At 38.6% G+C, this 24,466-nt stretch overlaps 1 protein-coding gene across 4 annotated transcripts in view; it reads right to left on the reverse strand.

Moving 5' to 3' along the window:
* Nucleotides 1-5,744: 5,744 nt before the first annotated feature.
* Nucleotides 5,745-24,466, reverse strand: part of asap3 (ArfGAP with SH3 domain, ankyrin repeat and PH domain 3) — a 48,862-nt gene continuing 30,140 nt past the window's right edge. For 2 of the 4 annotated variants that reach the window (XM_079833495.1, XM_079833497.1), the window contains 16 exons: nt 23,536-23,605; nt 22,817-22,904; nt 18,648-18,696; nt 18,246-18,412; nt 17,582-17,715; nt 16,630-16,721; nt 15,627-15,807; nt 14,998-15,083; nt 14,770-14,885; nt 14,595-14,662; nt 14,206-14,310; nt 13,825-14,029; nt 13,391-13,649; nt 12,865-13,075; nt 7,366-7,494; nt 5,745-7,217 (listed from right to left, as the gene is read on the reverse strand). In XM_079833495.1, the coding sequence (XP_079689621.1) occupies nt 7,143-7,217; nt 7,366-7,494; nt 12,865-13,075; nt 13,391-13,649; nt 13,825-14,029; nt 14,206-14,310; nt 14,595-14,662; nt 14,770-14,885; nt 14,998-15,083; nt 15,627-15,807; nt 16,630-16,721; nt 17,582-17,715; nt 18,246-18,412; nt 18,648-18,696; nt 22,817-22,904; nt 23,536-23,605 (2,035 nt within the window). In that variant the 3' untranslated portion in view covers nt 5,745-7,142. The remainder of the gene's footprint in view (nt 7,218-7,365; nt 7,495-12,864; nt 13,076-13,390; nt 13,650-13,824; nt 14,030-14,205; nt 14,311-14,594; nt 14,663-14,769; nt 14,886-14,997; nt 15,084-15,626; nt 15,808-16,629; nt 16,722-17,581; nt 17,716-18,245; nt 18,413-18,647; nt 18,697-22,816; nt 22,905-23,535; nt 23,606-24,466) is intronic. The other 2 variants (XM_079833496.1, XM_079833498.1) reach the window with 1 other exon arrangement.

The following is a 24,466-nucleotide window of genomic DNA, read 5'->3' on the forward strand; positions in this document are numbered from 1 at the left end:
ACACCTCAGCCGAGATCTCTCACATGCTGATTTTTGCACTGCACCTTTTATGAGTTTTGCTATGACCGATGTTAAAAGAAAAGCTTTCCCAAAGATCTTGGCCCACTTGCAGAATGAATGTAAAGTCTGTCCTTGTGTCCATGTCTACAGTTATGAGGCTTTCATCAGGTAATGCTAATCTTTGTAAAAAAGTTTTGTTGGATATTCAGCTTCTGTTGTCAAATCTACTGTACTTATTAGATAAGCCGATTCATTATTTCTTGTCTCAGCTGTAAAATAACTTTAAGCTAATGTAATCTTAAAGCTCACAGACGGCCTTTGCCATTGAGATGCCCGTTTCAAAGAAACAGTTGGTGGAAAAAACATTGAATGCAATGCAACTGCAATTACTTTATTATCTCGGTTATATTTAACAATGCCTTCTCATATTTCACACTAAATAGTCTATTTATAAACACAATCTATCTACCACTATCCACACATTCTATCTTTTTAACTAGGGGCTGGTTGCACAAACTACTAGACTAGTTTCGATGTGCATTTTTTTAAAGTCTGTTGCGTAAAAACATAGATTGGTCTAATCTGATGCAGAGAAGATTGATTTCCCCTAACTGTCTGCTAGTTGGTCATACTAGTTCTTACCGACAGTCTTCACTTAATGGCAATGTTTATGCAACTGAAAATAAAAATAAAAACGGCGTTTAATCTTCACCGAACAGTGACATCTCGTAGCATTGTTTTTAAATTACAGCAAGTGTGGAAACGGACAATTTTTCTAGCAAAATATAAAAATATATATAAAAGAATATATAAAAAAGAAATTATGGGGAAAAAAATGATAATGCTTTTATACATGGTACTTAAACCGTCAGTAGGTGGTGACAAATCATTGAATCATTCACATTGAATCATTCAATCAACCAATTTGTTCAAAACGGCTGATTCATTTAGGGACAAAGCAGAAAAAGTGACTGGCTGCGTCTGAAATCGCTACGCTTTAAATAAGTAATTACTTCACAACCGCTAAAAAAAAGTATGTTCTATATAGTACGACTGTGTGTAGTATGAATATAATCTGGATGTACTACATTCACCATGTTGTCATTATATGACCAGTCAGCATCAGTTAAGCTGCTTCACCGTATGCACACTTCAGAATCACGCCAGAAGAGGTAGATACTTTTCGCCTACTCTTTTACGAGTACTAGTCTTGTCACATACTGTTTATTGCCTACTTTATAGTAGGGAAGTATGCGATTTTGGATACAGCCACTGTGTCGCTCGGAGATGTGCAATGGATCTACTGTGGATTTGTTTGGAACTATTCCTATTGGCAAACTAAAGCAAAAACTAACAATCTAAAGTGCAAGTCGCCTAATATTAACTTCTCGTTTATTGAACTGTTGTATAAAATTACTATCACATTTGCAATCATGTTAATATTTGTGAAAACCGCACACTTGCTTGTGTGGTATTGTCTAAATAATAAAATCAAAAACTCATTCAGGGACTTTTTTACCCATATTTTGAAATTTTGCTTAACGACATTCTTAACTTAATGGCTATGTTTATGCAACTTGCCTCAGAATCATGTGACCAATCATGGCCAAAAACAAAAACAGCGTTCGGTCTTCGTCACTCACAGCCCCATTACTTAATTAAGCCACCTTCATTCATTTCCGAGTGGTGTGTGTGCGGCGGGGACGGGGCTCTTTTTCAGAGTGCATGAAGAGTTTCAAGTGAAACGGGTGAAACGTAGCAAAGGCCGCTACTGATTATTTACACTAGCTTTTATTTTTAGTCACAGTATAAGTGAAGCTTTTCTGGTAAAAGTAGGGTTCACGAATTTAGCCTTTGACTGTATTGTTTTGAACATTTATAAGAATGTATCACGCTTTGAATTTATGTATTTAATGTGCTTTGTAAAGTTCTGTTCGCAATCTTTAAAAATAGCCGATTCTGTATTTGCGGTTATTGAATGTTTCAGTTCTAAAAACCCTTGTCTCTTGTCTAACATTGAAAGGATGTATTTTTATTGTCACTGTATGCTGAAGTAGCTCATTGGATTTTTGCTACGTTGCATTTGCGAAAGAAGAAAAAATGAATGGAAATGAAAACTATTCCACATGCTATTGTACATTTATTGATAATACATTGAATATTAAAATAGTTTTTTGCTGACTGTTTTTGCGTAACGAGTCTATGAAAATGCTGATCTTGCGCCAAAAGGAAAGAAACCGATATGCCTGTGTCTATTTTAATCGGCCAGTCTCAGCAGAATTTGATAGGACAACAGGACCGGAAGAAACGCTTGATCCAGCACAGCTTGGAACGATTTCTGCTGAAATCAGTACCAACAGCCTCGTTTCTTTCCATGAGCCATCTGGCAATCTGACAGACATCAGCATTAGAGAAAACAGACCGCTAATGTCAGTACATCTGACAGAGATATTTATGTATGCAAAGGTCAAATGCTTATTTGGATTAAGATCGATTTTAAATCCATTGCCTCAGTGTCCTACAGTAGAAAAGAAACCTGGAAAAACATGCATGATTGTCATGATGTCACACATTGAGGCTTCATACAGTCTGTCTTTCTCAGTGTGACCAGATTCAGAATCTAAACCCCACACTTCAGTTATCTGCAATAATAACTTCTAAGGATTTTTCTTGTTTTTAAGTAAAAGTCAGTTCAAAAATCTTGCATAAGAGATCCTAGAACTTGTTCAGTAGCTGAACATGCAACATTAGTGACTATTAAAGCTCTGGAGTGCATAAGAGCACCTATTAGTTACATAATTTGTAGTTTATGCAAAGATTAGTAAAGCACTCATATTGTTGTTAGCATAACATAAGGCTTGCATAATATTTTAACCCATAATGGCAAAAGCTATGACTTATATAATAGCCCTGATTCAGTCGCCGGGTTTAGTCGAGTGTAAAGCTTAGCCTACACTGGAGATTCTTTTTACACATTAAGGGGGCTTGTGCTTTCAGAGATTATAAAATCATGCACCCTTTAGTAAAAAAAAATCTGCTTTTAGAATATTACATTAACCCCTTAATTGTCACTATCATTTCTATGGACAAAACGCATCTAAAAATAGTGAAGTGGAAACAGCCTGACAAGCCAGACCCACATCAAGATGTTGGGTCTGGGAACACACCATTGGCAGGGCTCAATCGAGGGGCGGGATAAACGGTTGTCTTTCAAATTCCCTCTGCACGCAATAGGATAGAGCTACAACCAGCCAGAGCGCTATCAGTGGTGAGGCAACAATCACAAGTGGTTGAGTCCCACGCGTTTTCCTACTACTAGATTAAACTTCTGCCGTATCGGGTCGGCAAAACTCAGAACACATCTTCCTTTTTTTAAGAATGACTTCAGCGACGTTACATTCTTTGTTAGCAGGGATTTCACGCGGAACCGTTGCAACTCTGCCGTCATTATGTTAAGCCCCGCCCACCGTCTCTATACACGCTGTGATTGGCCTGACCAGAGTTTGGTTTTTCCAGCACGCACGCCAACGGAGAGTTGCTAGACTACCTTGGCTGCAAATTACATTGCTGCCGCTGGGTGCGTCTAGATTTCTATGCTAAGCTGATGCGGGAAAGGTGCCAAGCGCCCAAAACTTGAGAAATCTTTATTTTAGCGTTTAACATACGCGGTCATGCACTTTGACATGTGTCTGCGTCCTCGGCGCAAAACGTTCATTTTACAGGTTATATCCTTATCTGTAATACGTGAGTATTTCCACTGCATGAAAGCGCGTTCTGACAGTCTGCATTAAAGGACATATTGCAGGTTAAATTATTATTATTTTTTACGTTTCAAACTTAACTGAACTAGTGCGGGTGTGTCAAAACAGAGAGAGCATTTTCTTGTGGTGCCCTACACGCAGTGCATGATGCGCGTGGTGGGAGCGGCGGCACTGATCACAGTTAAGGGGTTAAAGAATACATTTTATCAAATCAATGTCAAGTTTTAGGTTAAAATTCATGTAAATGACAAAGTATATTTTAGTCCTGTAACTGGTCACCATTTTACACCATATTTGTGACCCTGCACCACAAAACCAGTCATAACTGGTTCAGTTTTTTTTTTTTTTTGAGATTTATACAAATAAGCTTTTCATTGATGGTGGAACATTGAGCACGTTTACATGCACACCAGTAAGCTGATAACTCACAAATATCAGCTTATTGAAATAACCAGTTTTCCAGTAAACTGACAACGCAAGTAAACGACTTTATTAATAAATCTGATTATTTCCTTGTAGTGACGTCAAAAATAATTTCCGTGTCTGACTCAGAGTATTCCATATGTTATGTCAGTTGTGATGTTAAATAAAGCTTACAACGTGTCAGCAATAAACTTACGGCTCATATATTACTCTCTCATGCAGTGTTTTGACTGAAACACTTCTACTGCACAAGAGATGAGAACACAATTTTCTGGGTCTTAAAATAGTCTGTTTTTTTAATATATATTTCCTTCTTTCTTTCTGTCTAGATGTTTAAATCTGCTCCGAGTATGCGTTTCTATCACCTATAACACATGCACACTTCAATAAGTTGACAGAAAGCAGGTTAATGTGTTTACATGCCGCGCAAAATCGGGATAAGAGGCAAAAAACGACCTGTTCCGACCGGTTTATGCTTGAGCCGTTTATGACCTTACTCCGATAAAAGAAAACGGGTTACCGCACTCAGTGATGTATGTATGGTATATGATATATTTGTTAGGATAGGACAAAATTTGGCAAAGATACAACTATTTGAAAATCTGGAATCTGAGGGTGCAAAACTCAATATTGAGAACATTTCTAAAAACACATTTCTAAAAACTTGCTATATATATATATAAATGTACTTATTGAAGTCATACAAACTGCATATGTAATGAGCAAATTTGCTTGCATGTGCTTTCTTAAAGTGAATATATTTATGGAAAGAACAATTCAAATGACTGTAGATCAGAACAAAGTGCAGGTTTGTGGCACATGTGCACTAGTCAATAAATGTAATTGAAGCACTGAGAATGGAAATCTTGTGGGATTATTTGCCTTAAATGCAAGTGGTCAGTCATTTCAACGATCTAAGTATCAGCATCTCTCACATATTTGATTAAATTTTCCATAATGTAATCCACACTACTGTTATTTCAGAGGGGCTGACCAATTTGTCTAATTATAGACCTCCTGAACAGCTGATATTACATTCTTTTTTTTATTGTACATAAGCACTTTTTCTTGAAATATTTTTTAATGTTTAAATTCTGCTACTTTAAGTAAAAACCTCATATTACTGGAGGCAGTAGAACAAATTAAAGATAACACCTAATATTCAACCAAGTGTTTTTTTTTGTTTTGTTTACATGCCATTGCAGTGAACGTCTGCTTCTGACTGACCTGAAACTTTCTGACCCCCTGACCACTGATGCAACACCTGTCAATTATGCAACAGTTCAGTCAGATAACGGTTTTCAATCTGTAAAGAAGTTGAGTGCTGGCAACCATCCATTAGGCCCATCCAGGATGGACGGCTGACTGTTGAAAAAGTAAAAGGTACTAATGTGGACACACACACACACACACACTTATTTAATGCGTGTGCATAATCCTTTTGCAAAAATTCTTAATCCAGGATTTAACAAAAAAAAAATGCAGAGGAGTCATGCATGTGTTTGACGATTGTCGAGGGCTTATATTTTCTAGAAAAAGATAGTTATGCCATCTCTCTTCAGAAAATGTACTGTATTGTTCTGTAAAAAAGCATTTCATTCTTATCTTCATTCTCATATCAAAGGTTTTGCTATCTATTGTATGTTTAACCCAGGGAAAACACGTCTTTACAGTTTGCAAACATTTAATTGTCATTTTCAGTTCTTAGAAACAGACGCTAAACAACATCTCAGAGAATAAACACTCACTGGACGTGACATTTCTCAATAATATACAGTTACAAAATGGTCGAGTTAAACAAGTGTAATTTACACCGCGTTACCTTTTGCTTTCTTAAAACACAAAGTGAGCTGAACCGGTTTGGATCTCCAACATGCGTACGTTCATCTCGGCCTGAAAAATGCTTCACAGAAGTCAATGAGATGGCAGATTGCAAAACATCTGCTGTGTGCTCTCAGCTTATCAAACATTTATACAGAGTCTGCCGGATCGAGACACTTCCCGAATCTGCCATAAACCACCTCGGTCTGGAGGGAGATCCCATTACAAAAAATAATAATAATAATGCTCTCCGCTAACAATACAAACAGAAAAGACATTAAATGTGGATGACAAATACAGCAAAAAAAAATTGCATAGACAAAACTAAGAGCCGGATTTTTTTAAACATTAGCATAAAATATGGAAACTGGAAAAGTAAAATAAACAAGGATGAAATACAATCCAGATTTTATGCGTGCTGGGATTGTGCCACTTCAGAAGCGAAGACAATGGAAATGTATAAGTTGATGTTTTTTTGTTTCTCTCAATCTACGGGCTTGCAATACCGAATCGTAAACTTTCTGCAGTCAAACTTACTGAACATTTTTTGTCATTTAACACTCATCTCAGGATTGGAAAGGTTCGAGCATTTCACTGATGTTATTGCTTTATCTCTCAGTGCAGGGCTGGATGTCCGGGAATCAGCAGCAATAGGAGACGGATGAAACCGAATACATCATCCTTTAACTTGGTGTCTGGCGTGACAACCACAGGATGAGCTTCAGCAAATGAGTCCAGTCAGTGCCTTCGAGTCTGGGCGACAATCTCCTCGAGACCTCAAACCCCAGGTACACGTTCAATGCCTCGATATTAATAAGAACAAGTGCTGTCGTTATTTGAAACAACTAAGCCAGGAAGAGTTTCATCCCTTTTCTGCCTGTTCCAAAGTCGTCATTCGCGAGTCACGCCGCACCTGCCAAACCTTCAGCTCAGATACGTTATGAGCAGCACTGAAATGGATCAGTGGATCACCTTACAGCACTCCACACTAATGCCGTGTAAGAGTCTGTTCTCCAGTCTTTCATCTTCTAAGTGCATTTCAGGCCTCCACACTTTCTAGGTCTAGCACTTCTGAAGATAAAAGCAAGTCTAGACTAGTTCCACATGGTGTAATGTGAGTGTTCATGGAGGTTCATCTCATTCTCCTAATTTATGTACATAGTTGACTGGAAAGGAGCCACTTCTAGAAGGTTCTCCCTCGATATGGCCCACCTGGGAGGAAAAGAGTGCAAGATGTTGAGGTCGACATCAGTTTGAACCATTTATGGAAAATGTGTTCACACTTACTGCAAAGGCTGTTAAAAGCATGCCAGGTAAACACAAGATGTGTGTGTCAGTGTGAGGGAGCATGTATACTTACCCACCAGTGTGGGTCATCAGTTGCTGTCACTATGATGACCTCGTTCTTGAAGAAAGCCAGCTGATTGGCACTCACTGATCTGCAGTCAACTAACGCTCTGACCTTCTTGGGTCTCTCCTTTAATGAGGTCTAACACAGAGAAAATAAATATGAGCAAGATAAAGCTGGAATACGGCTTGAACAAAGCACTAGGCACATCATGCACGTCACTTGCTGACTTCAAAAAATGGTGACCATCATATATTACCTGACTTTCTGAACACCAGTGTTAATTTTGACAGCAAATTTTGATTTAGCTTTAGTCATAGTTTTGACTAAAACGCCATTGAGTTTGTCATATTTTAGTCACCTGAATTGTTATTAATTTTAGTCTAGTTTTAGTCGACTAAATCTACAGTAGATTTAGTCTCCTAAAATCTAACGAGTTAAGTTAAATTGTAATACATTAAGCATTTAAACATTACATAACCGACTGTCACTTGAACTGACATTTTGACATCATTTTGTTTTTGACTTAAAAAATACACGAAAGAGAGCTCAATTCACTTTTTTGTCTGTTTTTTAAAAACAGCTATATAGTTTTTATAACTTTGTATTTCTGTTTTAGTCAGTAGGCCATATCAGGTTAAGCTAAAGCTTCAAATAAGTTTGTTTATTTAACATTTATTTAATTTCAAGTAATGAGGTTTTTTTTAAATGGTTTTAGTTAACTATTATAACCCTGATACTTTATTGAAAATGTGTCAAATACTAGTCTTTCCTCCTGACTATAAATTAAATGGGAATGAAATTAAATTAAATACAGTTTATTGTGTAACCAAATACGAATATATAATGCATGACTTTTAATGATAAACAAGCTCGAAATACACCGGGACTCTTATTTTGAAATGTTTGCGCCTCAGCAGTTGCAGCTGCTCATTCAAGTTCAGATGAGATAAAATATGCATTGTTACAACCGTCTAAAACATATTACTATATAAACATCGTAAAGTAAAAGTTGTGTGGGGTTTCCAGCTTTTACATCAATTTGTTTTCACAAATTAAGGAATTACTGAAACAAAAAGTAGTAAATATTAAAGCTACAAGCAGCGATTAAAGGGCCCTCGTACCTGTGACACTGCCACCCGATAGCTTTAGGAAACCAGCACGTGGGCAAGATGCATTTAAGTATATAAAAATAGTAGGACTACGTCAGTCTTTGTAAGTGCCACCAGCTAGTAGCAGGAAGTGTGGCATAATGAATAATTTTTGCATTACAACAACTTCCCATTTCATGGCGAAACATCAGACTTTTTTTTAGGCCGCTACGGACCTTGAACGGCGTGTACAACGAAAACTCAATCTTCACAATTTAACATCACCAAGGCCTTAAAATACGATGTTTTTCTGGTTAAATCTCTGTTTCGATGTTTTCAGGTCAGGACTAGTGTTAGACCGATATATAGGCAGGCCGATATATCGGGCCGATATTTGCGATTTTTACGTGTATCGGCCGAAACAAGGCTGATGCGTTTGCCGATATTTTTTTCCCTGCATTATTTACAGACAGCGGTCCACAGGCAGCTCTCACCGTCTTCAAACTGTCTTGCTCTCCCTCCCTCGCGCATATTAATCAAAATCAATTGAGAATTGACACGATGGTAAAAGGTCGAAAGACTGAAGTTTCACGTGGAGCATTAGGAGATTTTTTCCTGAATTACTGCTGGTGTTGCTCTACAAGAGATTAAGTTAAGTGCACCTACACTCTAAAAAATGCTGGGTTAAAAATAACCCAAGTTGGGGTGGAAATGGACTAACCCATCAATTGGGTTGTTTTAACCCAGTAATTAGGTTGTTTTAAGCAAATATTTAACCCAACTGCTGGGTCAAAACAACCCAATTGCTGGGTTAGTCCATATTCAACCCAACTTGGGTTATTTTTAACCCAGCATTTTTTAGAGTGTAACCATTAAATGACTAGGTTGTAAATAGTTTTAAAATTAAGTATAGTACAGTCAGTGTGCACTTTATTATGCTGCTTGCTTGTTGATACTGTGTGCAATAGTGTAATTATTTTATTTATGCTTAAATATTTATTTTCACCACTGAACGCTTTTTTTTCTTGTTCTACCTGACCTGTTTTTTACTATTTGTTATATATTGTTTTTTTAGTTCAGCAAATGTTCCTTTTTTAAATTGAAAATTTTAAATTGTTATCATCATGATCATTGTGTCATTTTTATGTTGTAAATTGAGGAAGCAAAAGCAGTACCGGCTCAAGAAAATCGGCGGTCCGTATCGGTCATCGGCTAAGGCTGATGAAAAAAAAATCGGTATCGGCACTTAAAAAGATCCATATCGGTCGATCCCTAGTCAGGACTCTAATAAAACGTGAAGTTTGGGGCAGATTACAAGTTACAACAACTTCCTGTTTCATAGCAAAACATCAAATTTAGTCAGGCTGCCACGGACACGCCCTTCAGCGAAAACTCAAGATCTTCTAAATTTAACGTCGCAAAGGCCTTCGGATTAGACTAACAAAGATGATTTTATCAGATAAACATCATATTTGGTCAAAGTACAACATCTGGAAATGGCAAACATTTTGCTGAGAAAATTCAAAATATCTGACTTGCTGTTGGGTTTTTAAATTTTGCTCAGAGGGATTATTTTTTTATAAAAAATTTTTAGGTTACATGCGTCTACCGAATTTCATACTCTTATGTGAATTGTAGCGTGACCGGCTCTTAATTGAAGTTTTGTAGGTGGCGTTCTCGAGCCATTTTGCCACGGCTAATTCTGAAACCCATATCTAGGGTTGGGAACCGAGAACCGGTTCTTATGCAGAACCGAAACTGATTTTTGAAAAATACCAGAACCGCGCGAAATTCCTAAGTTTCGGTTCCGAAAACGGTTCTGGTGCAATGTGTGTGCGCGAAGCGCTGGAAGCGTATCCTTTAATAGCGAGTGACAGCCAGTGTTGCCAAGTCCGTGGTTTTCCCGTTTTCCACTGTTGCCGCGGGCTGTGTTTCATGTCCGCGAGTTGAAGCGATTGTGCAATTGTGTGTTTTTTTTTGTAAAAACCTGGCAACCCTGGCTCACCTCATCATGAATATTAATTACGTTGCCTGCCGCTTCCAGGAGTGTAACGCAGTTAAGCCTGAAAGCCCTCGCGCTACACATTTACGGTTTTGCGTCAGATATTTTCTCGTTAACCACCAGCATGGCGAAGAGAAAGTCACAAGTATGGATTCATTTCCAAAGAATGAATGATAATGAAGCAAAATGTAACACATGTGAAAAGTTAATAACATGCAAAGGAGGCTGCACTAGCAATTTGACAAAACATTTGCTACAGCACAGAGTGCCTCAGGGCTTACCAGATTTATAGTGAAAGGCCTATATATATATATATATATTAGGGGTGTAACGATTCGTTTTAACAACGATTCGATTCGTATCACGATTTGAGGTTGTCGATACGATTCAAGGACGATTTTGGTTCATTTAGAACGATACGATCCGAAACGATTCAGTGACCTGAAATCGATTCAGTAACTTTTTAGCCAAAAATTGTGTGACTGAAATAAATATCTGGATACTGGTCAGTGCAGGTGAAGTTTCCTAGATTCCTGTTGTTTCTTGTAAGGGAATCAGGTATCAATTAATTATGGATATAAACAAACAAGTAAACAACAATTAATGGCAAATGCATTCAAATTTTATTTGAATAAAGTGCAACCAACAGTTTAGGTTGAATTAACAGGAAGTTAACCTTTTCTGCTCTCATTTTCAATATTCAATACATTTTCAATAAAAGCACAGTAAGTGCAACCAACATTTCAACAGTAGGTTAACCTGCTACTTCTGCTTTTGTTATCCAACATAATAATATTACAATATTAATATCAAAAATAAAGTGCAACTAACTTCTCTTCAGGTTTAATTAATAGTAGGTGTACCTGTTACTTTTGCTGTTGTTTTTCAACATTAAAATAATACAAATACAATATTAATATCAAAAATAAAGTGCAACCAACATTTCTTCAGGTTGAATAAACTGGCTGAACCTGCTACTACTCTCAGTTTAATAAACAAACAATATTTAACAAAAGATAAAATGTAACCAACTACTCTTCAATGACTCTACATATTTCTTTTTCAAAAATATCAACATGATCTGACCGCAGAACACTTCTCTGTGCGTTCACTATGTCGCCAGCAGTACTAAAAACTCGCTCTGCTGGCACACTGGTGCCAGGAATGCACAGGTAACATTTAGCAAGGGTTGAAAGTACAGGTAACACGTTACTAACTTAGCTCTTTCTCCTGGTGACTTGATAATTTCTCGCTGGTTGGCTTCTCCTCTGCCATACGCCATGCTGTTTTGTTTTCTTAGCGCTGCTGCTGGTGCGTGCGTTGCGATGATGTCACAGATAGGCAGACTGAATCGAGTAACGTTTAACGCCTTTATCATTAAAAGTGCTAAGAAAAAACATCCATTTAAAGTCTGCCGTGCTTAAATCCAATGCGATATTTCCTATGATCGATACAATCGATTGATTACCTTTTAAAACGATGTTAGATCGATATATGTCGTCCGGAAGGCCAACTTGCCGAGCACAGATCGATGTAGTTAGATCGTAGGAAAATAAATCGATACATCGATGTAGTAGATGAATCGTTACACCCCTAATATATATATATATATATATATATATATATATATATATATATATATATATATATATATATATATATATATATATATATATATATTTGTCAACCGTTGAGTCACCATGGTTTAGGTAAGCGTTTAGGCACAATTACCTTTGTAATGCTGAATTGCAATGTATTATTTACAAGTTCACTGAATAACTGAATTACTATTAAATTAATATACAACTAATTAATAAATATAACTAATAAATATAATTTATTACTTGGTTTTATTCAGAGACAGAGAGATAAAATGTAATAAGACAATTTCAGAGGTGTTCATATGAAAAAAATGTGTTGCAAGAATGGCTTAATTAATACTGTAATATATGTAGGCCTACAGTACAGGACTTTTTTGACATTGCCAACCTGTAAATGAATTTTAGAGCAAGTAATAAACACAAAATGGATTGTTTGAGTTGCGTATTGTGCCTTTTTCCTTTACCACTATTTGTTTAATAATTTTAATGGAACCGGAATCGGAACCGGAATCGTTAGGCGGAACCGGAACCGGAACCGGAAAATTTCTCACGATTCCCAACCCTACCCATATCAGATGTAAATTGTCAAATTACCTTTATTTATATAGCGCTTTTTACCACTTCTGATGCGCGTGCAAAGTGTCATGAGTTTGAGCATGTTTAGACCCTTAAAAATGCGATTCATTTCAGAGAAGCAGCATTATAGACAGAACAATTCCAATAAGGTCTTCACACTATCTGTGCTCGGGCCCTAATAATATGTAAACATTAGGAAGAAAAATAATTTCTTAAAATTAAGAACATTGCATGATGTTACCATGGCATTTTTGCGCGAGCGAGGTGGCGGCAGTATGATTGGCACCGTGGCACTGTTGTTAGCATTAGCTGGCGGAGATGTAGAGTTGGGGGCCCCGCCCACTGGACTGCAGTAGAGTTCCTCCTGACTGCCTGCACACCCTGGAGACGGGGCCGAACTCCTCCCTTGACTCCCGCTGCTTGTGCGGCGATATGAGGTCGTCTTCTCTGAACTGAAGATACACATTATATTTGAACTGACAAATCAGAATACTACACACATATACTCAAACGAATCCACATTTGAATAAATGCTAAACTGAATTTAGTAGATGTTTTCATGTAAATCATGTGAAGTCTCACTACCATTAACAATACTGAACTGATAGCTCATTTATCATGAACATATGAGATGACATTTATTATACATTTCCAGCAACTACTAACTAGTGGTTAAGTTTTTATATGTAATTGCATACCACCAAACATGTAATAAAATAATGATCTAAAAAGACAGTAAGTGATTTCAGACCCAGCGAGCGACTAACCTGACAGGTCCTCTCTGAATCTGTGGTGAGGTGGAGTTATTTTTGCCCTCTGCCCCCGAGAAAGGTCCCTCCCAGAACACCGTCTGTCTCTGTCCTTTTGACGGTCCCATGGTGTTAGAGCGTGCAGATGTCAATCCAGACGACTCATTCAAAGAGGACGTGGTGCCGATTCTCTGAAAGCAGCCAACGGGGTGGGAACTCTGGCGGTAGGGGGTGTGAGTCTCTGGAATGGAAACCGAGATCTGAGGATCTGAACGACCTGTGGGGACACAAATTATCTTTGACCTTGCTGTGGTTTGTCTGGATGAACCTGCAGGGTTTCCGCACATTTCTCATATGCCAAGGAGCACAATTCAGCTTCTCGAGAGAACATCTAAAATTCCATACTTCAGGCTTCAAAAGCCAATTAAAAGCTAGCAAACGCTATGTCTCACCTCTCTGTATTGCTTTAGCTGGCAAGGGAGGTGGCATGGAGCCACCAGTGGGGGCGCTGTTGTTGGGTGGATTTTCATATAGGAAGTCAATGTTCTCATAGGTCCGGGCTGGAGTGCTTTTATTTAAATTCCATGCCGATGAGCAGTGACCATTGCTGCCAGTAGGGGGCAGCGGAGACCGTGAGCCCTTAGAATGGGCACTCACCTAAACAAAGTTATTTAATTAACATCTACTTTTCATATTTCTGAACCTGAGCACTGTTTTATCATTTTGTTGTACATTATGTTCATCAAAACAAAGAAATATTGTGGCTTAGATATCACTGTATTTCTTACAATCTGCATTTTTCACTGTAATATGTAATTACTGTTGATACAGACCCTTTCGTCCAGATCATCTTCACTGTCATACATGTCCTGTGGCGTCTCCCATGGGTATTCGACATGGATCTGAGAGTTAAACTTCCCATTGTGGGCCAATTCCAGCTAAACATACACACACAAAAAGAAACTGTAAACTCTGTGACTCACTTTTGACAAGTGTTATACTTTATTTGCCGACATTGTATTTGCTTTATGTGATGATACTATTAAATGCAGGGAAGGCGAGGAGAAGTTCCTTAGGAAAACATTGTCATATGAGACTTCAGGATATTAACCAGGAAATCAACCTAGACATAATATCTGTACAAACACATGCTCATATACACACAAAGCCAATAAAAGCTCTCCATCAGCTGTTTTTTTTGTGTGCAATATGTGATGCTCACCAGTTCGATACACTGCATGTGCTGCAGTCTCTTGGCAATGTCAAGAGCCGTCTCACCCGCTGAGTTCACTACAGGACAATCAGAACAATGGAAGGGTCGAATCAAATGTCTGTTTATCTATTCATCCACCTCCCCACCCATCTATCCACAACTTGATAGTGCATGTATTGTATACCTGTGGGCAAAGCAGCCTTTGCTTTGAGCAGAAGTTTCAAACACTCAGTTTTGTTGTATATTGTACAGTAATGCAGTGCTGTGTTTCCTTCTGCAGTCTTCTTTTCCAGGCAGCCACTGAGAAAACACACACACACACACACACACACACACACACGCACAGGGTGGTCAGCTGATGGACATCCTACTGGGTGCTGACAGATCTGAGACACTAGCAGATTTCTCTCACCAGTTCTGAGCAAGAAAATCCACCAGAGCCAGAGAAGTCTTCTCAGACATGCGCACAGCTAAGTGAAGACCGGTCTCCTTCAAGTCCTGTGAGGCACAGAAGAGAACAAGATAAAGTTACTGGCTGCTGTCAACTCGCCACCATCTCTGTGAAACAAATGTGCTGTTGGATGAGGAGCGATGGAGAAGATTAATGAATTAGACGGTGAGTTTGTGTACTATAATTCTCTATTTGTGAGTGCATGTGTGTGCTAAATTAAAACATGGTGATTCAGTCACTGAATCATTCAAGTTAAATAACACACACATACACAAGCATAAGTACAGCAGGCATTACACAGCTTGTGTTCACTTCCTGAGTGGGCTGAAAAGAAGTGAAATCTGATTAGAGATGGAAAAAAGAGAGGAAATCCAGATTACAGAGAGCGAGAGTGAATGATGTGCGATTAATGACATCTAACCACACAGATGTTTCTGTTTATACAGTTCAAACTGATTAAGAAGATATGAACACCTATTTAACTAAATCACAGGGAGTCTCATGTGACAGATGAAAACATCTCAAGAGCACGTTTCTAAACCTAGAGAGGATTTTGTCATCACTGTGGATGTGGGATTGAGTGGTCTCACCTGTCCATCAGGTGTGGCCACTGGTTTAGACAGGTCCTCTCCCTCTGCATAGAGCTGAAGCAGTGACGTGAGGTCTTTGCTCCTCACAGTGTCATACACGTGGTACACTTCAGAGTGTTCTTTTGGGAGGACGTAGCGGCGTTCTGCGTACTTCGCTACAATGTACTCCTTCCTCGCTGTCCTAAGATGCACAAACAAAAGCAAAATGTGTTAAGTCAAGGTTGAACTAATGGTAAAGTGACAAAAAAGATTGTTTTATTATTTAAGAATAATATGTGAACCATGCTGGCAAAATGAGTCGCAATGAGCAAATTTTCAAAAATGGGTTATTTTAAAAAATGACTGAGCTAAGTTTCAAGTCGATAGAGTCGGAAAAGTCAATTTTGAGCACAATTCCAAAAGGGAGAAAGGTTCCAAAACAAAATCACCTAATAACCATACCTTAAAATCCCTGGTCATAACACCACATTTTGCCCACACCAAGACCCAAAGATCAAAACAAGACCAAATACCTATAGGAAAAATACATATTCAACTTTTTTGCCATGATACCACAATTGTTTGATTAACATTAATGAAACAGACAGCCTATTTATTAAGACCTACTGTACAGCACGGATCTAATGTTACACATGTTTTTCCCAACAGTTAACCAAACGTTCACTTTCGACATAACAGATAATGTTTGCGTGAATATTTGCCAAGACAGATATTTTGAAATACTGTAATTCTGTGTATGTGTGTATATTGGGATCGCACGCTGTTTTTCATGGACAAAGGAAAGGTAATCCTTCCAGAAAATGTACAAATGTTATATTTTCGATTTTTAATTGCTATTTGGAGCATTAAGCTAGGTGAGGGCTTAATCAACTCATTTTTGTGAAAACCTCAATATCGACATTTTTCACTTGTTTTGCCTGCGGCTCGAAAGTATCCCTTGCTCATTCCGACTCTTTGCCATCACGGGTCACATATGAAGCCTGAACTGCACACTAAGACTCACATGTCACTTTTTGGGAGGGGCTTGATTGCATCACTGGGTTGGTTGACTTCCATGATGTCATTAAACTTGGCATTTCCAATGCTCACTGCCAACTGTAAACCAAAACACAACTAATAAACAGATGTTCACAGCAAACATACAAAACTAACAAACAGACATTTGAACTGCATTCATGCATCCAACTTTTGGTAGTTTGCTTTATCTGTAATCTAAGTAAGTACCTAATAAATAACACTTGTGTGTGTGAAGAAGCACTTGCAAAAAAAAAAGATTTTTTTGCTTTACTGTCAGAGGTTAGAAGTTCATACAAACATGTACAGATGAGAACGAGTCACTTGTGAGCAACTGCTGACTCATTAAAAAATAGATTTTTAGCATACACAAAAAACAACAACAGTAAAAGTGCAGCTAGTAAGTCAATAATGGACTCGGAGTATAGATCTTCTATCTATACGTGTGTATGTGTGTTAGGGGTGTTGGAATGAATCGTTGCATCATGATGCGGACATGGACGATTCTGCATCGATGCAGTAACAGACCATAATCGATTATAGCCTACTGACATTTCTCTGACATCATTTGTCACATACATGCTTCTCGTGCTATTGTAACTTAAGTACTCTACTTAACAGTTTCATGCACTTTTAGTATTTACTAGTGTTTGTTAGTTCTAAATGGTCTTGTCGTCTGCTGTGTTGAGACTTAAGATGTGTTTGATGTTTGCTACATTCAGGAAGTGTACTTTCTTGTAGCAGAAAATAAAAAGGGAGTTCATATATCTGACTGCGTGCAGTAATTGACAAAGTAGTCATGTGCGGTTATATTGAAAACTGAGATGCAACACATCATATCATCAAATCGAAATGTTGACATGATAATCGATATCGAGTTGAATCGTGAGACCTGTAACGATTCACACCCCAAGTGTGTGTGTGTGTGTGTGTGTATTTACCAGGAGCTCAGAGGTGCTCAGCACATCGAGAGTGAGAGACTGAATTCGTGAGTGATGTACTCCGAGCTCACGATGGATTCCTGAACACTCGATACAGGTGAGGATGCCCAGGTTAGTGGAGAGCCAGGTGGGATCTAAAAAGCACATCACACTTCATTCAAAACACTTCTTTGTCAACCTTTTGCAGAGTAATATTTTTTTTTTCAAGAGCTCTTCATAATGATTCAGTAATTTTGAGGAAAAGAAAAAAGTTATGAATTGCTTAAATATTTCATTAATCTAATAAATAAAACAAGAAATGCATATGTAAACCTAAATAAGGCTTAAACAGCTCTCTCTATCATTTTGATTTGATTTAGAACATAAAACAGGATTTCTGTAACACTGTAAGTGGCCATACATCTCAAAACATCTCAGAGGCACAGGGCAGTGGACTAAAAAAACTCAAGGTATAGATTTGAACATATTTTAACTTGAGGGCAAGTTTTTTTCAAATGCTGTGTCATGCGCAAGACGCTACAAAAGGCGTGAGTGCAACGATCAAACATGTCCATCTAGCATGTTTACACAGAAAAACTATGGAAATGCTGCGCAATGGAATGCAAAAAACGTGTTCAGTGTGAATGGCCACAAACAGTACGTAAATGCATTAGGATGTCGAGACCTCGAGCTCCGCAGTCGCAGCAGGCCTCATTGCCGGGCAGGTTCCTCAGGCCTGAGATGACAGCTCGGACGAGCTCCTGCAGACCGCTGTCCTGAAACTGGAGCTGATCTCCACCTAGAGCCGTGTTCAAGGCCTCCTCCTTGCTGTTCTGCAGCACAGACACCCATCTGCAAGACAGGCAGAGAGGTTTCAAAAATACATTCATATCGCTGCCTAACAAAGAGTGACCTTTCAGATACATCCGCTGCGTCTGTAACATTTCATTGTCTTAATCTTTCTCTTTCCTTTTTTATTCTATCTGTCGTCTTGAGGAGCAGGTTTTTTATCCTGCATGTCTGTACATGCTGCTCTGCAGTGTGATAGATATTTCTCTGTTCACGGGTTATGTGCGCCTGCACTTACATCATGCATTCTTGCTCGTCCTCAGCCTGGAAATGGTATGTGCGATTGTCTGTTAGAAAAACGAGAGAGAGAAAAGAAAGAAATAGAGTGTGTGCATTAGGTGAGCCTCTACACAGAAAGAAAAACGTGGAAAAACATCCTTATCTACAGGAAATAAAATGGTTATGACAAGCTACACACACCTACACACCTATTTCTCAAAACTTTATTTACATACTTCTGAACACCTACATGAAACGCCTCATCTGGTTTAACGTGCTATATTTCACAACAGATTGCCGTGAATGCATCACATCCAGGGCAGTTAAGCCAACAGCACTGAATTATTTCCAGCCATGCATGTTGAATTCATCCCTGGCTAGGCCTTGGATATCTTCAGAACAGCATACTATTCTTATTATTCCGTCAGTATATAGTATAAATACTGTAGAAATTAAGCAAATGTTTGCATAGAAGACCCAGATGATGCAACATTTATCAAAATGTGCAGTATAAAACCCAGTACACTGCATATCCCACAATGCAATGTGCTTTCCAGTGAGGTGAATAAAGCAGTAATTGTATCTGCAATTAAGGCAGAGTATTGTATCTGCTTTAAATGCCATTTACACTAAATTAAAATAGCATTATTTTATTTGCAGTGTAAATAGTTGTTCGATAAGCTTATTTACCCTTTGCCAACAAGGCGGGCTATTTGCACTTAGCAGTGTTGGGTTTCTTTTAAAAACTAACTGCGATAGTTATTTTTATAGAAAGTAACATGTTACTTCTCACCTGGACTGGGGTTACTTGTTAATTAAACACAAATTTTGATGTTTATTTAAAGCCATTTTTGCTTATAAGTATGGTTGAATTGGATCATCGAAGGTGAAAGACATTGGTTAATAAAGTTTGTATTCATTTTTGAGGAATACTGAATCTGATATAGTGCAAGTGAGATGAGTAAACATTCGTAAACTCACGATCATGTTCACACAGCACACACAACGCCTCAACTCCCAATCTCTCAACATTGGGACAGTAGAGGTGACAGTCAATAAATAAGAAAGTAACTTGTGTTACTTGTTTGAAAAAAAACTCAGATATTTTGTTGTAAATCTAAAAGTAAATCGTTACTTTACTAGTTACTTGTAACCTGCATTACTTGTGTAATGTGTAACCCCCAACACTGGCAATTAGTGTAAATAGACACAAACATTTTATTTAAGACAAATCAACTTTAAAAATGTTATAATGAATTGATTTACTAGTACAGTATAGTGCATCGGGAAGTATTCACAGCGCTTCACTTTTTCCACATTTTGCTATGTTACAGCCTTATTCCAAAATTGATTAAATTTTTAGATTTAGATCCTCTAAATCCTAATAAATCCTCTATTTTTATACCCTATAATGACAACGTGAAAGAAATTTCTTTGAAATCTTTGCACATTTATTTAAAATAAACGCAAAAACAAACAAAACTACAAAACAAAAATCACATGTACATAAGTATTCACAGCCTTTGCTCATACTTTGTTGAAGCACCTTAAGCACCAATTACAGCCTAAAGTGTTTTTGAGTATGATGCTACAAGCTTGGCACACCTATTTTTGGGCAGTTTCTCCCGTTCTTCTTTGCAGTACCCCTCAAGCTCCATCAGGTTGGATGGGGAGTGTCAGTGCACAGCCATTTTCAGATCTCTCCAGAGATGTTCAATCGGGTTCAAGTCTGGGCTCCGGCTGGGCCACTCAAGGACATTCACAGAGTTGTCCGTTAGCCACTCTTTAGTTATCTTGGCTGTGTGCTTAGGGTTGTTGTCCTGTTGGAAGATGATTCTTTGCCCCAGTCTGAGGTCCGGAACGCTCTGGAGCAGCCAGGTTTTCATCAAGGATATCTCTGTACATTGCTGCCTTCATGTTTACCTCGATCCTCACTAGTCTTCCAGTTCCTGGCGCTGAAAAACATCCCCACAGCATGATGCTGCCACCACCATGCTTCACTGTAGAGTAGAGTGCGGATCGGGCCACATTTTTCTGTCCGAGCCCGGCCCGCGTCCGACAGAGTAGTAACCGAATCCGACCAGAGCCCGACAGGCATTAAGATATTTATGTCCGAGCCCGAATGTAGCGCACAGACTCTTCATAGTTGTGAAATTGCTGTTTTGTTTTGCACCGGCAGGGATAGGGTTAACAAAGGGAGTTCAGAGGGGCGGAAACAAATCCTGAAGACGGGTGCGCTTGAGTGAGAGTGTGTTCATCTTCGTTCTGATAAAAAGTTCGGAAACCTCCCTTGTCTGTCATTCTTCAGACATTACACTATTTGTTTTGCTCATACTAATGACACATGTACGTTTGTTCGTGTGGAAAGCCCGCTTATTAAGCAACTGTAGGAAGGCATTCTGAAATTATTACAGATGAGCGCATCAGCGCGCACACGGGGAAACAAATACACACGTTAACACGGGGCCAAATCAAATAGCCAATTGTGAAACCAAAATTAAATGAACAAAGGTCTACCATAATGGCCCAGCTAACAGATCAAAACATCAACGTAACACAAATGCAGCTTATTGAAGTGAAAATCACTCTTACCATTTTTCTCGAAAACTGTATGGCTACTAAACTGCAACATGGGATTTATTTACATAATCCATCCATCAAAGTTTAGGCTAATCCAGGTTATTATGCAGAAAAAGGATTGCATCAACTGCGGATGGCTTCAAGGCTGTCCTCTGCTCGATGGTCCTGCCAGCAGCGCTGAAGTTGCGCTGCCAGCCACATGTAGCCTAATAATATTCACACACGTGTTGCGCGCTGATTGCGCATTGTCACAGCTACATAAACAAATTTCCGCGCACAGGAAGACGAATGTTAAGGTAATATTTTAAATTTATTTTAATCACAAAAACATCAAGTTAAAAAGGCCCATTGGCTACCTACTTAAGCTGTTTTAAATTTCAGATGTTCAATGCCTTATTGCGCTGTGACCGAGCCCGACCCGAACCCGAACATTATTTATAAATATCTGTCCGAACCCGGCCCGGCCCGTCGGTTACCGGCGGTTCCCGTCGGGCTCGGGTCGGGTATCCATCCTCTACTGTAGAGATGGTATTGGCCAGGTGATGAGCGGTGCCTGGTTTCCTCCAGACATGACGCTTGCCATTCAGGCCAAAGAGTTAAATCTTTGTTTCATCAGACCAGAGAATTTCGTTTTTCGTGGTCGAAGACTACTTCAGGTGCCTTTTGGCAAACTCTAGGCAGCCTTTTACCGAGGAGTGTCTTCCGTCTGGCCACTCCACCATACAGGCCTGATTGGTGGAGTGCTGCAGAGATGGTTGTTCTTCTGGAAGGTTCTCCTCTTTCCACAGAGAAACGCTTGAGCTCTGCCAGAGTGACCATGGGGTACTTTGACACCTCCCTGACTCCGATCGCTCAGTTTGGCCGGGCGGCCAGCTCTAGGAAGAGTCCTGGTGGTTCTAAACTTCTTCCATTTACGGATGATGGAGGCCACTGTGCTCATTGGGACCTTCTATGCTGCAGAAATTTTTCTGTAACATTCCCCAGATCTGTGCCTCGATGCAATCCTGTCTCGGAGGTCTAGAGACAATTCCTTGGACTTCATGGCTTGGTTTGTGCTCTGACATGCACTGTTAACTGTGGGACCTTATATAGACATGTGTGTGCCTTTCCAAATCATGTCCAATCAACTGAATTTACCACAGGTGGCCTCTAATTAAGTTGTAGAAACATCTCAAGGATGATCAGTGGAAACAGAATGCACCTGAGCTCAATTTTGAGGGTCATGACAAAGGCTGTGAATACTTATGTACATGTGATTTTTTTTTTTTTTTTTATAAATTTGCTAAGACAAATTTCTTTCACGCTGTCATTATAGGGTATTGTTTGTAGAATTGAGGGAAAAAAAATATGATTTTAATCCATTTTGGAATAAGGTTTTAACAACAAAATGTGGAAAAAGTGAAGTTCTGTGAATATTTTCCGGATGCACTGTATATACTACTGCATAAAATGTATCATGGAACAACGCCAACTGTTTTACTAATAAATATTTTTAGTGTATACACTGTATACTGCACACTATTTATTAATTAGTAAGCCAGTTTTCCATTCCAAACTGTCCTTGCCATAGCTGAGAGGAAAAGGGTCAAAGGTCAGAAATAAACTTACGTGTAACCAAATCAAACGTTCTTCTTTCCTCAGGGTTGGGTCGCACCTGACATGTCAGGAGGTTGAGCTTTGCGGGTGGTCTATTGATCTGAGAAAGAAAGAAGCGTTATATATGCTCAAAAGTGCATATGTGGTCACTCACTAAATCAAATGCAAACAAATCTCACTTGCAATTATGATGTGTGCAGGATTAACGGTAGAGATGTGAATAAAAGCTTACAAAGTCTATGGTTGCTAAATCACTGAAGATAGAAGCACACACACAGACATAAGCAAAACTAGTAAAAGTTTTGGTTTTTGACAATGTGGATGATTCCAGATGAAACTCTTTTAATGTGTTTTGGCCTGTAGTTTGTGGTTCTGAAAGGAAATCACTAATACATGAGCGACGATGACTCTCTCTCTCTTTCATACAGCATGGGAAAATTTGATTGCATGTCCTTAATCTCAAATAATCGCTCAAGAGATTCTCGGAACAGAGAGTGTATTATCACTAATGTCGGTGTACTATTTGTGCTAATTAAACTATAATCTATGTGGTTACCACATAGAACGATTCAGCCATAGGATTTTTTTTACAGAAGTTTTGTAAACAAAAAGTTAATATTGAGTACTTTGTAATGCCCCTCAGCCAATCAAATTCAAAGACTGTAATGTAATATAATAAAGCATGTGTAACTGGAAGGTGTTGAGCTGTGTTTGTCTCTTTTAAATCTCACCGTGCTGTGAGAAATGGTGAGGCAGCCATATTTAACCCCACACTTCCTCTTCTGCCAAACCTTTCTGATCCTGAAACAAAGATCACGAAAACTTCTAACAATCCACATTCATCAAAATTATCTTAATTCCTCCATACCAAAGGTTTATTAGACAACAACGTGCTTTACCCCTGTGGGTGCTGGGGCTGTGATAGGGGTCCACAGAAAATGTATTAATGTGCATTTTCAATATTTTATACCAATATAAAAGCAAATTACTTTTGACTATGTTTTCCTCACACAGACAAAATCTCATTTGGGGGGTTCATGGAAATGACTTTTTTTTAAATGCATAGGGTAGATTGCTTTACCATATAAATCATGCAACAGAAAACAGAAATAACGCAGTAAATTGATTCTATTGACTGAAATAAAACAAAAACAAAAATGGTGATGTTTATTCTCACACTGATCAAAAAAGTAGTCTGGGTGGTTGTGGGCATGTGTGTGTTGTGAGCTGTAGTTTTAAAAGAGTGTAAGTGACTGTAGAGCAGCAAGAAAACTAAACCACATTTAATAGACAACATCTGTGTGAGAGGAACACTGCGACACACACACACACACAGCTGTGGGCCTGAAGTCAAAAATCTCAGACTAATGCTTTATTCTGCTAACTATCTGTGCTCCATGGCTCTCTTAGGATATTATAACTCATTCCTTCATTTATTTTGCTCTCAGCTTAAAAAAAAGGAGCATATATATCATTACACACACTGAAAGCTGTGTGGAGACTGTTTCCTGAGGAACATGCACTCAACCCCATGCGACTAAACACAAACAGGAGCCGAATACTGCATCATGTCTGGAAAAACTTAAATAAGTTCAGGTAATAAAAATAAATAGTTCGGCTGTTGTTGTTTTTTGGGGAGGGTTTGTGACCTTCTCAACTTGG

Source organism: Gobio gobio, assembly GCF_949357685.1.
Source record: "Gobio gobio genome assembly, chromosome: 13".
Classification (NCBI taxonomy): domain Eukaryota; kingdom Metazoa; phylum Chordata; class Actinopteri; order Cypriniformes; family Gobionidae; genus Gobio; species Gobio gobio.